This window comes from Epinephelus fuscoguttatus, linkage group LG6 (genome assembly GCF_011397635.1).
Source record: "Epinephelus fuscoguttatus linkage group LG6, E.fuscoguttatus.final_Chr_v1".
In the NCBI taxonomy this organism is placed as follows: domain Eukaryota; kingdom Metazoa; phylum Chordata; class Actinopteri; order Perciformes; family Serranidae; genus Epinephelus; species Epinephelus fuscoguttatus.
Genome location: NC_064757.1, coordinates 24,342,972 through 24,359,002, shown reverse-complemented (window position 1 = coordinate 24,359,002; position 16,031 = coordinate 24,342,972). Strand labels below are relative to the sequence as shown.

General features: G+C 39.2%; 1 protein-coding gene across 3 annotated transcripts in view; it reads right to left on the bottom strand.

Moving 5' to 3' along the window:
• Positions 1-16,031, bottom strand: part of vps13a (vacuolar protein sorting 13 homolog A) — a 48,086-nt gene that overhangs the window by 31,491 nt on the left and 564 nt on the right. For 2 of the 3 annotated variants that reach the window (XM_049579995.1, XM_049579998.1), the window contains exons 2-29: positions 15,680-15,723; positions 15,529-15,571; positions 15,352-15,447; positions 14,787-14,888; positions 14,351-14,460; positions 14,094-14,153; positions 12,888-12,947; positions 12,492-12,572; positions 11,538-11,595; positions 10,945-11,072; positions 10,612-10,718; positions 10,293-10,464; positions 9,738-9,800; positions 7,397-7,529; positions 7,089-7,183; positions 6,803-6,945; positions 5,032-5,233; positions 4,824-4,938; positions 3,947-4,083; positions 3,212-3,344; positions 2,664-2,781; positions 2,374-2,518; positions 1,985-2,096; positions 1,182-1,348; positions 910-1,066; positions 648-727; positions 446-505; positions 26-224 (exon numbers count right to left, since the gene is read on the bottom strand). In XM_049579995.1, coding sequence (XP_049435952.1) covers positions 26-224; positions 446-505; positions 648-727; positions 910-1,066; positions 1,182-1,348; positions 1,985-2,096; positions 2,374-2,518; positions 2,664-2,781; positions 3,212-3,344; positions 3,947-4,083; positions 4,824-4,938; positions 5,032-5,233; positions 6,803-6,945; positions 7,089-7,183; positions 7,397-7,529; positions 9,738-9,800; positions 10,293-10,464; positions 10,612-10,718; positions 10,945-11,072; positions 11,538-11,595; positions 12,492-12,572; positions 12,888-12,947; positions 14,094-14,153; positions 14,351-14,460; positions 14,787-14,888; positions 15,352-15,447; positions 15,529-15,571; positions 15,680-15,723 — 3,120 coding nt within the window. The remainder of the gene's footprint in view (positions 1-25; positions 225-445; positions 506-647; positions 728-909; positions 1,067-1,181; positions 1,349-1,984; positions 2,097-2,373; positions 2,519-2,663; positions 2,782-3,211; positions 3,345-3,946; positions 4,084-4,823; positions 4,939-5,031; positions 5,234-6,802; positions 6,946-7,088; positions 7,184-7,396; positions 7,530-9,737; positions 9,801-10,292; positions 10,465-10,611; positions 10,719-10,944; positions 11,073-11,537; positions 11,596-12,491; positions 12,573-12,887; positions 12,948-14,093; positions 14,154-14,350; positions 14,461-14,786; positions 14,889-15,351; positions 15,448-15,528; positions 15,572-15,679; positions 15,724-16,031) is intronic. The other variant, XM_049579997.1, reaches the window with a different exon arrangement.

Here is a 16,031-nt window from a genome sequence, read left to right as displayed (position 1 = left end):
GGAATGTGAAATGTGATGCCAGTACTTTTCTTCCTGGTTAGAGTAGTGTCTTCCTTCTTCTCTCCCTCCTTCTCTGGTTCTGCCTCGTCCTCCTCGGGGATGGTGGGGAGTTCCTCAGCCCCTCCCTCCTTCTTAGTGGATGGAGGTAGAAGGTTGTTGAGGAAGTTCATGGTGTTGAGTAGAGCCTCAGTGTGGAGATGGACATCCAGGGAAGAGAAGGTCACCTGGTGGAGAAAGTATGTCAGAATGTTTAAATATTAGTCAAATAGCATCTTTGCTATTCTTGCATCAGGTGCCATTGCTTACTTGTAATTTTACTGTCAAGAACATCAAGATAAGTTTGGAATTAAATATGTTCTTTGCATCACAATAAACTTACTCCAATACAGCAGAACAGAATACCATAGAAGCATTTTAGATACTACTTAATTAACATTTCCCTCACCTTGATGAGCTGCTCTGTATTGTTGTGTTGAGACTTGAACTCTGGGCCATTCTTATCAGCCTAGAAAAGACACACAATCATAAGTGAGCAGGCCATTTACAGCCATTTGGGGAATTATCAGTCAGCATACTGACAATCTGTGGAACTACTGTGAACAAATGGATGTGAAGGGGTCTGTTTCAACCTAAGGTATTGTATGTACTTTAATATACTCCAAGGTGAGCAGGTCAACTTCTGTGTTGTCTAGAGTGGTGATCAGCTGAACCTGCTTCTCTTCAGAATCTATATAAGAAAAGAAAAGAAACAAGACAAATAAAAACTGCAGCGTAGACTCGCCTGACTTTTATTCACAAACGCTTATTAGAATTTTTCTAAATCACCAAATGCTAGCCAAAATTTGAGCTATGAAGAATGTCTCCTGAACTGTTTGAGGCAACACCTCAATCCTGAAAGCATCTACTGACCCATGTATTCAGGGCACTTGAGGCAGATCTCTCGTAGGTAGGTGTTAGACGTCATGTCGAAGGTGCGTAGTTTCAGTTCAGTGCCCAGACCCTCTATGTCCAAGTGGAGGACTGTGACTTCCTCTTCCTCAGAGAGACGACACAACTGAACAGAAAACTAGAAGGAAAACATAGAGGAAAAACAGATTAGAATACAAGGAAAGGCAACGAAAGAATTAAAACAGCATCACAGACTTATGTTTGTCACCTTGTTCAACAGGACTTCTCTTTACCTCACTGATTTCAAACGTCATGATGAAGTCAGTCATGTTCTTCTGAGTTTCTGAACTTTTCCTTTTGTTTAAGTCTGCGTAGCGCAGCGGCATGGGATTGTCTGGGAAGAATGGTTTATCACCAACAGGGGAACTGGGAGCATCATAGAACAAATCTTCCTCTGACCCTGAGTGGAGACAAAAACACACACAATTACCCACCTGTGATACTGCAGGTACATACACACACACACACACACACACACACACACACACACACACACACACACACACACACACACACAGAGTGTTGCCATGTATGTGGCGCAATGATTATGCATGTGTGGCTGCATAAGGGATGTAGAGAGTGAGAGACATGGCTATAGACCCATAGACTGAATATAAATTTATGTAAATATAAATGGATGTAGCTACCGTGACATCACTCATTGGTTTGTGGGCTCCAATTATGAGGCCTCAAGTTTGGCATTTTGGCCATTTACGTTTGTTGGAGCCAGTTGTAACCAGAGGCAACCATATTTGAATAAATTTATGCGGGTGAATGATATTAAAATTTAACCCCTGTACAGCTGTCAAGAATGGGGAAATTTGCTTTAGAGACCAACACCGTTTTTTTGTACCAGGCTGTAAACTTATTTATTTCTGCTGTGAAGTTGAACATTTTAACATGGGGGGGGATGACTGGCTTTTGGAGCCGGCCTCATGTGGCCATTCAAGGAACTGCAGTTTCTGGCACTTCTGCGTTGGCTTCATTTTTCAGCCCCAGAGGTTGTCGCTTGTATAGAACATGCAGTGTATATTACCCAATGAGGTGATGCTGATGGTCTCACATGACTCGAAAATGACAGAGGAGCGCTGGTCGGCTAAGTTGGGGGGTCTTCTGGGAGTGAGCTGTGGGGTAAACGACTGCCTTGGCTGAGGAGGATACAACATCAAAACATGAGCCATACCAGCAAGAAACGTACAAACGTGTTGTTTTTAAAGCACACAGTATTCATCAATTGATATTCATCTTATTTTATTTCTTCATTCTCTAATTTCTTTTAAAAACAACAACATTAATCTGCAGTAAACAATAGAAAAAAACTGCAGAAAATAAAAATCCTTTTCTTCCTGGTTCTACTTCCTCCAGGTATCTGACTCCATACCAAATGTAATCAGGGCCATCTAGAGACCATCCTGTTATTCTGACCTTTGAAGTGGAGGATGGAGCAGAGCCTTGTGCAGCAGGTCTGCTCTCAGGCAGTGGGATACTCTCTACAAGCTCCAGAACGTTTCGAAGTTTAACATCAGAAATACGAAGAGACAGCAGAGGGAGCTCTCCAGACATCTTATACCTGAAAAACATATGCAAACATGGAAACACAAAGATACACATGCAAATACACAGCCTATAACTTTAGTGTGCCATGCACTTTTGAACCTTACAACATGGGAAACAAAATAACTGGGTGTATAGATAATAAAAAACTTTAAACCTACTTTGCCATGCGGGAGTCTTTGACGACCATCGCCCTGCTGAAAACTACTTTTAGGTCCACTGGCTCCAATATGTGCAGCGGTGACTGTTTCTGCTTACGGGCCTTTTTCCAGTCGCCATCTATCACACACAGAAAATGTTTTGCATATCTTTTTATTACACACACAGACAAAAACAAACATAAAATACATTTTTGCTGGAGAAATACATGATTTCCATTTTTCCATTTATACATGATCCCTCAACATCAAACACCATTAAAGCTTTGAGACCTGATATATTCTGATGTCTGTGCATTATTTTCTTGGCTGAGACAAAGTACAGTCATCAGGGCTGCAACAGTTACCTGCTGATTACGGTGAATACAGTTTCCTCTGTATGAATTGTGTTATATTGTGAAAAGTATCAACAATTTCTAAAAAGTCTGAGCCTCCTGACTTTCAAACAGTAGATTAAATAAACCCTAAACTCGTATGTGACCTCCTAGTTTCTACAGAGACTCAGTAAAGAACCTTTAAAAAGTGACAGGCGAACGCTCTTGTGTAGGTACCTGGTTTGCTATAAAGGAACTGCAGGCTGCTAAGCTGTATGTCAAAGCTGTCGTACGCTCTGGACATGATGTCTTCAATGTTGCTGTAGCCCACTGACAGCTGAGGCAGATGCTTCCTGCTTTGACTGGACATCTGAAAAGACAACAAATTAAAATTTTATAGCCTTTAAATGTAGCCTCTGAAAAACTATCAAAAGGCTCATTCTGTTGTTGTTTTGTTTTTCACTGCATCTTCAGGGAAACCACAATTCATTTATTCATCATCATCATTTATTTGTACTGCATGGTCAAAAGTAGGACCAGACACAAAAAACACACTTAAAACAAATTAAAAAATAAGTACAAGGAAAGAAAAAATGGGGTTCAAATAAACAACTAGGGAAGAATCCTTAAATATCCCAAAAAAATATATGTATAAGTATATATACATAGCCATTAAATATCCTTATACATACACTCTTGGAGAAAAAGAACATTATTTTAAATTGAAAGACATGCCCTTTATGTAGGTATAGTACTACTATAAAAATTCAGACCTTACAGTTGATACATGAGAAAGGCATTTTGATCAAACTCATCAAAGATGTCAATTTGCTTCCTTGGTTTAAATGCAATACTTTGCATTATCTATATATTGTACACTAAGATGATCCACTCCTTCATGGTTAGTACATCTTTCTTGAGCAATTTTCTGGTTAAAAGCCTTTTTGTTTGCAAAGTTTTTAACTTTCTGACCTGGAAATGTCCAAGATCCAACAGCAGGATGTTCTGAGTGCCATTGTAAAAGCCGGTCTGTGGAATGATGACGTAGGAGGCCATCAGGTTCACTTTCAGGTCGAGAATTTTCTGAGTTTCGATCACGTACATCAGACCTATAACAAAAACAAAATGTCATTAACTTATCAATCACAGCCAGAACAGAACAAACAACAGATGAGCTTTGTGATCAAGTATACTCGACTTTCTAATAAGCTAATAATAATAAGCAACCCCACCCAAAAGAATTCCCACCTTGCTGTTAGTGCACTCTCAGGTTACAATCATTGGCTCCAGAGGCCAGAGCTTTTCTTTGGTGTGCAATTAAACATGTGTATTATGCTCTTACTACCACTAGGCGGCACATAGAAGTGTTAAGTAGAATAAAGCATAAGGTCAAGTGAACCCAAAATGTGATGTCCTCAAATAAGGACACAGGGTCTCAGAAGGAAATATAATAATAATGGCCGAATTATGTTTAATTTAATCCATGCCGTTAAGTTATTTTCTAATGATGAAAAGTCTTTCAAATGTTCATCCCTGAATTGCAGTTATGATATATTATCAGTATCACAGCGCTTCTATGAATGTACAGCAATGGGCCACAGTGAATCATGCCACTGTATGAAAAAACTGAGCTTGAACATCAGCAAACACTCTTGGGAAACAATTAGTCTGACAGAGATAAACAGTAACTCAGTGGCTGAGACGTGCTGGCTGTGTGTAAGCACAGAAAAATGACCCAGTAAACACAAAGACTGAGGAATGGAAACATTTGCCCATCAGAGAGCTGTGACCAAGCCTGGAATCAACCTCTGACATACAATGGATGTTTGTGCAAGTATGTGCGACTGACCTGTGGCTGTGCGGTCTCTAAACTGCTCCAGTTTCATGAGGGTCGCGTTGGTGAGCTCATCCAGCTGCAGGTCGTCAGGAGGCATGAAGAACGCTGACATGCTGTTCACTGTTATCTACATACACACACAAACACAGAATACATTTGACAAGTGCCCCTGTAATGTTTTGTCCATGCTAATACATGCACACTGACTGACACCACTCACAGCATCATAGATGATTTCTAAGGGTTGTGATTCCACATGAAGCCGCTGGTTGGCGCTCTCGTCCAGTGGGTTGGTCTCAAACAGGATGCAAAGCAGCGGGGTCCCTGCTCCTGTGGCTGCCTTCCTCGATGACAGGAGTGTTGGAGCGGGCCGGTTACTGGCCAGGCCGGTGACTTCAAACAAACTAAGCTGGGCGGTGACTCTGATAAAAAGAGGAAAAATATATAAATGTCAGTGACACCCATCCCAGGATCCTGAGGATGAGATATACTAAAAGCATTGCAGGGTTCTGTGCCAGCCCACATGTCCTGGAAGATTTTAAAATCCTGGACAAATTAGATTCCTGTCAAATAGTATCTATGTTTATTGAGTTTAGAACTGTTGCATCATGTAAACAATCAAGTATCCAACAGCCAAGTACTTATGCTCCATAGAGCATCTCCACTGGAGATGTAACCACTTTAAAATGGGAGAGTACTTGCCATCTTCCTACATTTGCACTTTTTAAACCGAAAACACGCTTTTTAAATTTACTAGAAATGACACACAATATAGCCAACAACAAGTAGGTTTTTGTTAGCAATGGTCATTTACCAAAAACTTTCAGCTCCCTGGCAATCTCCCTCCGGCCTGCTGTCAACTTATTGAAGTTTTGGTAGATAAATAAGGAGGTACACTGCAAAAACTCAAAATCTTACCAAGAATATTTGTCTTATTTCTAGTCAAAATGTCTCATTTCTAGTCAAAAAAAATCTCATTACACTTAAAATAAGACTCATCACCTAAAAAGTTACTTGTTTTTAGGCAATTTTCACTTGTTTCAAGTAAATTTTCACTTGAAATAAGTAGAAAAATCTGTCAGTGGAGCAAGGTTTTTTTTCTTATTACAAGAAAATTTACTTGAAACAAGTGAAAATTGCCTAAAAACAAGTAACTTTTTAGGTGATGAGTCTTATTTTAAGTGTAATGAGATTTTTTTGACTAGAAATGAGACATTTTGACTAGAAATAAGACAAATATTCTTGGTAAGATTTTGAGTTTTTGCAGTGTACTGTGCTGTGTTTCTCATTTCCCAAAATAGCCATACTTCATTCATTACCGTGCTTCCAAAGTAAGCAACATAATCAAACAGAAACAGTGCATCAGACAAAATTTCAGCTCAAAATGGCAGCACAGCTTTGCTCCTGGCCAGCTGGGCCAGTGCAATAGAAGACAGTGCAATCAGACTTATTTTGTTGCTGATGCTCGCTCAAGTCATATTCAATTAGGACAAGATTTTATAGGGAATTATTTTAACCGGATGTTATGACTGGACAGATCTAAAAATGTTGGACTTCACAAAAAAATTTGCGGTAAAAACATGGTAATTACGGGTAATTACCATCCTGCTGAAAAAAATACAACACCAACTATAAGGCTGCTACTTTGTAGTAGACTCTGCCATCAAAATTCCCTTATAGGGATTTGGTGTTAATGAGGGGTGTTGTTTTCTAATTGACCAAAAGTAAAACCACAAACTGCCTCTATCAGTTCTAGCAATAATTTGCTAATCACGGTGTTGCTGTTTTAATTTTTTAATATTTAATCAGTGGGATTTATATTCAATTTTTAATGAAGATCAAACAAAAGTTCTTGTGCTGAATGTGTTTCTTAAATGAAACAAAATCAAATGAAAAACCTTATTTGAACTGTAGACCAGGGTCTTTAAAACATACAGTACTAATACTACACCCACAAAGACCCACAAAACAAACAAAGAGTTAAGACAAACTTGATGGCTTGTGCTCCAGGTCTCTGTGTGAGTGTGGAGTGCATCTCTCCCACAGTCAGCCTGATGATCTCATTTTTGTCCTTGTTGTCTTTGATGGACACGGACAGCCTCTCCATGTGGAAATTCACCTTCATGTCCTCAAACTACAAAGAAATGACAACAAAATGCCAAATGTAAGCACCTGGTACTGCATGTGCATTTTGATTTTAGTAATATTGTGGGACAGACAGCCAAAGGGAAGTGTATTATTAGTTGACAGGTGGGTGTTGGGGGGGAAGTGACTCACATTCTTTGGCAGGTTGGGATTAGCAGCGGTTTCACTGTATCCAATGGCAGTGTAGAGTTTGGCTTTCTCTTCAGGGGTTAACAGCTCATCAAAACCTAAGACAGACGGACAGGGCAAGAGAGAGTAAATGGAACAGGAATAAAATGAGGAATAAGAAAAGCAAACACAAATAACTGTTTGCATAAAAATACACTGGAGCACTTTGCTTTGGTCCTGTTAGCCACACGTGCATATTATCTTTTATAAATGTACATGTCATGATGTTTTTACATATACATATATCCTTTTGTCCTTTTTCTACATCCTACCTCCACTCTTGGCCTCTTTTGTTTCTGCTTCGGGCTCTCCTCCCCAATTCCACACCCAGCTCAACCAACCCTGTGATTCCTCTTCCTCCATCTTAAGCCCTGGCCGGTAAATGCGTAGACCTGCCTTGCTAGCCTGGGCAAGTTGAAAAAGACAGATGAGAGTTGAGAGCTGGACCTTTTTTTTTGTTTGTTTGTTTTTTACAGAATATACCAACAGGGATTCAATAACACAGAATCGTTGCAAGCTTTCTCCAGACAGGATCTAATGAAGTTCCAGGGTCCATAAAGTTCGTCAGGCCTATCATCGTCTTGGAGAATTAGAGCAGCGTGTTTCACTGATAGCAGGTTCATAAGGTTTCTACTCCAGCTCACCATGCTGAAACACTTCAGTTCATGTAGTTTTCAATTCATTAAGTTTAAGACTGAATAATCATACTTTGTAGAGATGTTCCAATTCCATTTTTTTCCTTCCTAATACTGATTTATAAGCTTGTGTATCGGCCACTACAGAGTACCAATCTGATACCATTACATTAAAAACAACAAAAGAACAGCTGTACACTACTGACGCTGTATCAATGTGAAATGATTGCTATCATTGTTGAATGGCATGGTTCAGGTTAAACCCTTTGTTAAACATGAACAAATAAAGAGAATAAATGCCATTCAACTTTCTTTATCATTTTGTTTTTGTTGTAAACAGCCAATATAACAATATTTACCACAAATCAATTCCTCTTCACCGCTCTAAAACAGTAGCTGCCAGTGGCTGCACTGCTCAACTTGCCGTGTAGGCTACTGTTTAGAGCTGCAAGGAAGAAAAGATAACCAGGAAAAGTGCCATTTTATAAAGGCGTGCAACTATTTACTTAGTTTATTAATAAATTACTAATATCAGATCAGTTCACAGGCTCACATACTCACTGATACCTGACTCAGACATTTCAGGTAGTATTAAAGGAATTTCCAATAATGGTATTGGTATTGGAACAACTCTGATACTATGTACAATATTTGGTTGCGCAATGGCCATTTTCTCACCTAGTATACAAGTTAGCAGACAAGGTTTGATATCTTAATGTGAACAAACATGACAAGTGTTACACCCTTTTTTGCCCTTTAAGGGTGGTGGCCTTATGGGTAGCCTGTGAGGGTGTGACGTGTACTTCATTGTGTGTGTGGAGGGAAGCAGCTCTCTCGGGGCGTCACAGTGAGGACGGCAGGCGACAAAGAGTGATGATAGCAGTATAATTAAGTGTCTAGATAAGCTCAGGGCTACATCTTAACCGCATGAGAAGGCCATGTTTATTGTATTTTGGTGAAGACTGCAATAAAGCAATTGTTGGTGAATGGCACCTGAATGCCTTGCCATCCTTCCTTCTGCAGAGTAGTCCAGAGTGCTAGAAGCTAGATACCAGCTAATAACGAGGCAAGCTGATTTAATGTTAATAAGCCAGCATGTTCCCAACTACAGTTCGGAGCCAGTAAGCTCTCGCAGAGACAGAGGCAACACAAATTTTCAGTAATATCTGACCAAAGCTGTGTTACAAGAGCACAGTAAACAAATGAGAAATGAAACATCTCAACTAATTGTATAGAAAGATGTTTTACATATGTTGGCTGTTTACTTTGGCTTATTTCAGTCTGAGTGTTAAGGCTAAGCTTAAACTGTTTTGCATGTATTTGTTCAGCTTGTGTAAGTACAGAGGCAAATTAAAGAGGCACATATTCACTGCATTATCTGACACATGAAATAACCAGGTACACACACAAGAGCATTGAAACAAAAATCTTTTTTACTGGCCAACAATGTTTTTCATTATTAATAAACCTAATAGCAATAAATGATATGAAAAAAAAAATCAGTGGTAAAATTGCAGTCTATAGCAAAATGCTGTGCAGGGAAGCCAAGATTATGTAAGAACTTCTTACCAGTTGTCAAGTAAAAGGAAATGACAGCTGCATCTTGAGTGCATAATGTTTGACAAAACCTCAACCACTAGATGCCACTGCTGATAACTGTGACCACTGTCTGGTTTGTGTTTAGTCTTGTATCACTTTGGTCATATGTGTTATGTTGGTGGTAACATACAATAAACTCTGTGTACTGTGTATCATTTCTGTGTCTATTTCTTCTCAAATCCATCATGGAAAAGTATTAACTTGTTTTTTTCTGTATCTGTGAAAGTAGAATACTGGGGATATAAAGATCTTAAGAACATTACCAACTGAGCGCTGAATGTGTGAACTTAAATACTGCAGGTCATTACAAATGCCATAGTACAAAGTTAAGTATACAAAGTGAAGCTGCCAGCTATAAAGTAGGTGAGACAGAGCTTACCTCCACCTCCGCCTGCTGTCTGGCCAGCGTGATGTTAAAAATATCCAAGGTCTTCTCAGGCTCCTGAGAACAGATACAAGACAAGCTGATTAGAGCTTTCAGTGGCTTCCTGCTACTCCATGCCAGAATGCATCATCACTAAATGTCCATTATTAATCACATGAAGGGAAAGATGATGCTCGGACATCACAGACAGAGGACAAAGCCTTTAGATGTTATGTTGTATTTCTCTGAGGAACATCATCAATCTCAAATGCACTTCAATCAATGCCTTAAAAGGACTGAACACTGGATAAGTGGGTAATTGTGGCCAGAGCAAAGCATCACTGAAAGGATATTGAGAAGGTATAATTAACTACTTGCATATTATATACATTTATATTTCATATTATGGTCATTGTAGTCAAGCCGGTCTGGACTTGTGCGAGCAGTAATGTCTGACCAGAGAGCATTTGCAAATATTAAAATCAAACAAAAATAAGCTAAGATATAAAAGTGGGAAACTACATATCTCCTTCCCCTCCTGCTGCTCAGCTCAGTTCAGCCCTGTCTCACCTCTAGCGCCTTGAACAGCTCCTCACTGGGTTTCTTGCTGGTGATTTTGGTCTTGTAGAGCTCTCGGTAGCGTTTCACCATCTGCCGGTGACTGCGAATGTGCTGCCATGACCACATATGGAGACGAGGTCTCACATCCACCTCCAGGATGCCTGTGATCACGTACCTCCACCTGCGGGGTAGGAACATAGAAGCACAAAGTCAACTTTACAACCTGCAATATTAAGTACCAACACATGCAATGGAGGTTAAACGTCACACACTGTCTGGTCAGATTGCTTTCAAAAATTAAAGTCAAAATGTAAAAGTGTTTTCTGACCACACGCGGGCGTTCTTGTGAAGCTGGACCACGGGTCTGTACTTCCTGTACGGCAGATTCCGCGACATCATATCCACTGAGCCCAGCAGCTCCAGGATGCTGATGTACTGAAAAAGAGGAGAGCAATTACCAGTTGGCAAAGAATACTGACAGAAGTGCAGCTGTCATCAGTGAACAACTGACTCAATTATTTGTGCATTTCAACTATAAATTAATTTCTTGTCACCTTGTTTGTCTTCTGTTTCTCTTTCTCTCTCTCTCTCCCAGAAAACCTTGTTTCAAACAGGCTTCTACAAAGACAAGTTCATACACAACACACACACACACACCTACCTGGGGTCTGTTGAGTTCAATGGCCACCTCACTGAGGTTGACCATTAGGTCCACTTTTGGAGCAGAGTGGTCCAAATCTGACCTCGGATTCATCCGCAGTTTAGCATCCGCTGATATAGGACGAAAGACTGTGGACCAGCAACAAGGAACTGATTATTCAAAGCAAACTGTAAACCTTGGCATTATGTTGTTTAAAAAATGGGGTTGTACTATACATGACTTAATGTTTGTATGGGCAACAAATTGACCAGTATTTTTGTGGGATATGAAAATTGTGAATATGTTTCGTGTAAGAAACTTCAAAAATCTGTGAGCCTGTGCTTCAAAACAAAATCTGCTGAAATGTGCTGAAAATCTGTTGAAATGTGTCGGTGGTGATGGTGCATCAAGCTGTGTGATTCACACATTTGTCAGGCACTGCAGTGTAACATAGCCAATACAGAGTGTCAATTCACTGTCTATACACATACTACTGATTCTTGCATGTCAAGTAACACGTGGCTTTCGGTGGGTTTCATTAGGTGGTCAAGATAAAACTCTCAAAGTGAACATATTGAACACTGTAACAAGTGTGAATAAAGGACGACACTTACTGAAGTCATGGTTGGCAGAAAAAGAGCTCTGGGTGTCAATGCTGCTCTGGAGACATCGCTACAAAAAGAGCAAAGGGAGAGGAGCTTCATTATCATTATATCTGTCTTCTTTTGTCAGTTATTTGTTAAAGGAACAGTCTGAATCTTATGAAGTGGGGTTGTATGAGGTTATTATCCATAGTCAGTGTACTACATACAGTAGATGTCGTTGGGCTCACCCCCAGTTTGGAAAAACAGGCAGGAGTACTGACACAGAAGCTAAGCAATCTAGTGCTGTCAAGGGGTCAGCAACAAAACACATCTTAGTCACCTAAAAAAAATCAATATCAGTTTAAGTGTGCGCTATATTTAGAATGTTTTCGGTACTTCACCTTGCCGTCAGACAATTTCCAATGAGGAACTGAATTGCACCTGCCTTGAACTGAAGCTGTTATATCTTAGTTTGTTTGTATTATTGTGTGACTTGGGCATTTAGTTTAGATTCGCTGAATAATACAATCAAACTAACTAACTGAAGCAGTGGTAGACCAGCAGCTCCTCCTCTTCTTCAAACTGGGCGTGAGCCGACCGCCATCTACTGTAGGTAACACACTGACTATGGATAAGTACCTCATACAACCTGGCTTCAAAAGGTCCAAACTATCTCTTTAACCTCTTAACATATTTCATCTATTTTTATTAAACACAGAAAAATTAACCATCACAACACCACACACATACACATTCTACCCATTGGGCTTATGATGAGTAGAGCCTCTGTGGATTAAATGAAAGGTGAACAAAATCTGCATTTATCACAGAAGCATTTCAAGAACCTTTTTTTCCAACTTTCACAGAAAAGAATTTAATAGCAAAGGCTTTAAAATCAATAAAGCAGATAAAGACAGTCAATAGGTGGACTTAATCCTAGCTGTTGGAGACAAGGTACAACCCAGTAGTGACAGGGAGACTTACCAAGGCCTCATCTGGACTGTGGTTGGAGAACAGAAGTGAGTTGACATTCCAGTAGGCAAACAAGCTGTCTAGTTGGACCAGCTGAAAGGAGGAAAAACAAATCAATTATAGCAGTACAAATATTTATCTATCATGAGTATGAAACATAGCTGACAGTATAATATGACTTCTACAGTTTGGATCAAGGCCCAAAATTAGGCTATGAGGGAAAAAATGGCTCCTTGAACAACTGCTACCAAACGTTAGTTGAAGTCTGAGTTTACTTGAGGTGACAAAGTCATCAAATGCAATGACAAACTTGTCACACTGGACACATTTTAAATTTCCCGTTAAACATAAATGTATAGGTCATAAAGTGCAGGCATAAATGACAGATTAAGTAGTTGAATCTTTTACCTTATAGAAAAGCCTGGAATTCTCATCCAAAAGACTGGGATTCCAGTTCTTGTCAGATGTCTGTAAGATAAGATAAGATCATAATATACTTTGTTATCCCCAGAGGGCAATTTTGCTTGGGCAATAGTGCTACACCCAGCTGCAATTAACTTGAAGCAATACATAGTCAATGTGACAATACAGTGGTACATCACAGGTATTATAAATTACACAAAATGAAACTAAAAACATGGATATATAAAGTATTGCACAAGCCTTGGAAGAAGATATAAATACATAGGCATTGTAGAAATGAGACAGAAGTCATAAAAACCATAATACATAACCCATGAAACAAAGTGCAATAGTGCCTTCTTACATACTAAACTTATGATTATGGTTTAACCTGCTTTCTTGTTGACGAGTGTAGATGTTCGTAAGACGGGAAACCTTGAGGCGGTTGATTTTAAATTTACTGTAACGTCTACCTGAAGGTAATAGTTTGTATTCAGAATACTGAACATGAGACCGGTTCTTCAGAATTCTGTTTGCACGTCTCTCATAGATAGCGTGAAGCGATAGGAATTCTTTCTTACGTTTCATTGCAGAATTCATCATTAACTTAATTGTAAGGGTGTCACACCATATCTAATGATACTTTCCTGCACAGCACTGTAAAATGTTAACATGATCTCGGTCTCCCAAACCAAACAGTCTGAGGCTATGAAAAAAGTAAAGTCTCAGAGTCAGCCTAGCACACAGACACTCACCATGGGCACTCCACTCCATAGTTTACTGTCCATTTGTATGCCCAAGTACTTTTCAGAGCACACCTACCCAATTTCACTGTCACCAATGACTACAGGATCATTGACTCACACCTCCCTGGGGTCAGATACGATTTCTTCATTTTAATTATTATTAAAAATGAGGGGATGGTTGTCACACCAGGACTTAAAGGTGGTGATCTACTGGTGATACACTGAGGGGCAGTCATCAACATGCAGCAAGCACTACTGCCTGGGTCGCAAGTTGAGCAGCGCCCCAGGAAGTCACTGGTCAAACAAGCAGTGCGATATAGGGGCTTTCATGAGATTACTTTAAATTGTGATACATATATATATAATTATGTTTAAATTTCATGTATTAATTTAGGCTTAAGAACTCCTTAATTTCTGAATGCAATATATGATACAATCTGACAGGAGGGACATTACAGCACATTACCTGAAGGCTGAGTTTTTTCAGTGACACTCCAAATGACAAAGGACAGTTTGGATTTGTGACCTTTGGAAAACAAACAAAAGAAATCAGAGTCAAGCCTGTGAACTGTTTACGCACAAGAATACATTGTCGGAGGGGCTGTAAAAATGCAAACACATCTTATTCCCTGTGTCTATCACTTGTTGCTATTTTTACAAATGCAAATCTGAGTTACGTTGTACATAAATACACCACTAAGGTAACCCAGTATAAATACTCACATCATCTTCATAGCGTACGTGGATGTTAGAGATCTTGACCTGCAGGTTTTTGATGACCTGAGTGACAAGCTTCTCCACAAAGGTGTCCTGCTTTTCCAGACTAGGGTCCTCTGTCATACAGAAACAAATATGATAAATATTAGAACTCATCTGGTCCTGCAGCTTTAGGAACAAGAATTTGACCTCTAACTCCCCCCCAAAGGGAGGGTTTGAAGGAGCCTTAGTTCTCATTACTGCTGTTTGAAGTCATAGTTAACTTAATTTTTTCACTGGCAGTAATTCATTTTCACTGTTTGGCTAATAATGTCTCTGAAACCTGTTAAAAACTTACCTGGAAGCAAAAATTTCCTAATTTATGCAGTGACATACAGAGAATGTTTATCAGACTCACATGTCTACACACACAGACACAGAAAAAAAAAAGATTAACCCTGACCTTGCTCGGCAGCCTTCAGCTTTGTCTCCTCTATCCTCTGTAGCTCCCTCTGACGAGCCTCTTGTAGCTGCTTTTCTTCCTTGTCTGCATCATACTTTATACCTGGAAAGAATGGGGCCAATAAAAATTATAACTTGTCTGTACATCTTTAAAAACAATTAAATATACAAAAGGTTAAGCTTGAGTTCTCTGTTTGTTCCTGACAAGTACCTTAGGATCATGAATAAGTGAGAGACCTTCTTTGTCTGACTAGTGTGCCACACTGAGCTGTGTTTGCTAATCATAAGGCTTATTCATTTGACTGAACATGATATACCTAGTATTTTAAATCCACACTTACATATTTTTTCACAGCAACTGACTTGAATGCATTTTTTACTGTGTTTTTTTAATTTTTAACATGTAAAAATCTTAACATTGACATAAAGGAGATTAATATCCTTTTGGCACTGTATGTGTTGACTGAAATGGTGGGAATCAACAGTATACGCTATAATGTCTATGATGAGAACATAAATTTCATGATTTTTTTATGAATTTAGGTGGATGTCGACGGTGATCTCACTTGCTGTGGGGACTATAAGCAGATAGACACCATCCAGTGTCGCCTCCACTGACTGGGTGTAGAGGTTCTTCCATGGTATCTTTAGCTCCAGCCGTCCTATTAAAAGAAACACAAAGTGAGAAGATACTCTTCTCTGCCAAAGGGTATGTGACAAATAGTGACAAATAACAACCTCACCTATATGACCAGCTCTCACTTTAAAAGGAATGTCAAGTTGACTCTGCAATGAAAGAGCAGTAACACAATCATTGTAACACAAATCCATCATGAATGCCAGAATGTAATGACAGACTAGTTTTGCTTACTTAAACAGTTATTTGCAACTTACCAAGGCATTTTCCTTTATTTCAAGATTTGTTAGAACAGCATCACCTGCAATGACAGGAGTATTTGTTTACTGATTGTTACTATGTACATTATGAGAGGCCAAACAGATCAGTATTGTGTTGTAAGGTGCATAGAAACACAGTGTAGTCCGAGATTTTTGACCTTTGTCTATTGATTTAACACAACATTCAGGCAATAGAAATCAGATATTATTTAAAAAAAAAAACATTCATGGAAGCTTTGGTTAAAAAAAAAAAAAATTAAAGAAGGTGTTTACTCTGTGGTTTGAGTATTTGCTACAAGTTGGTACATGTTTAGCAGTGGCTCTGAAACCTCTCTACTAATCCTTTCAT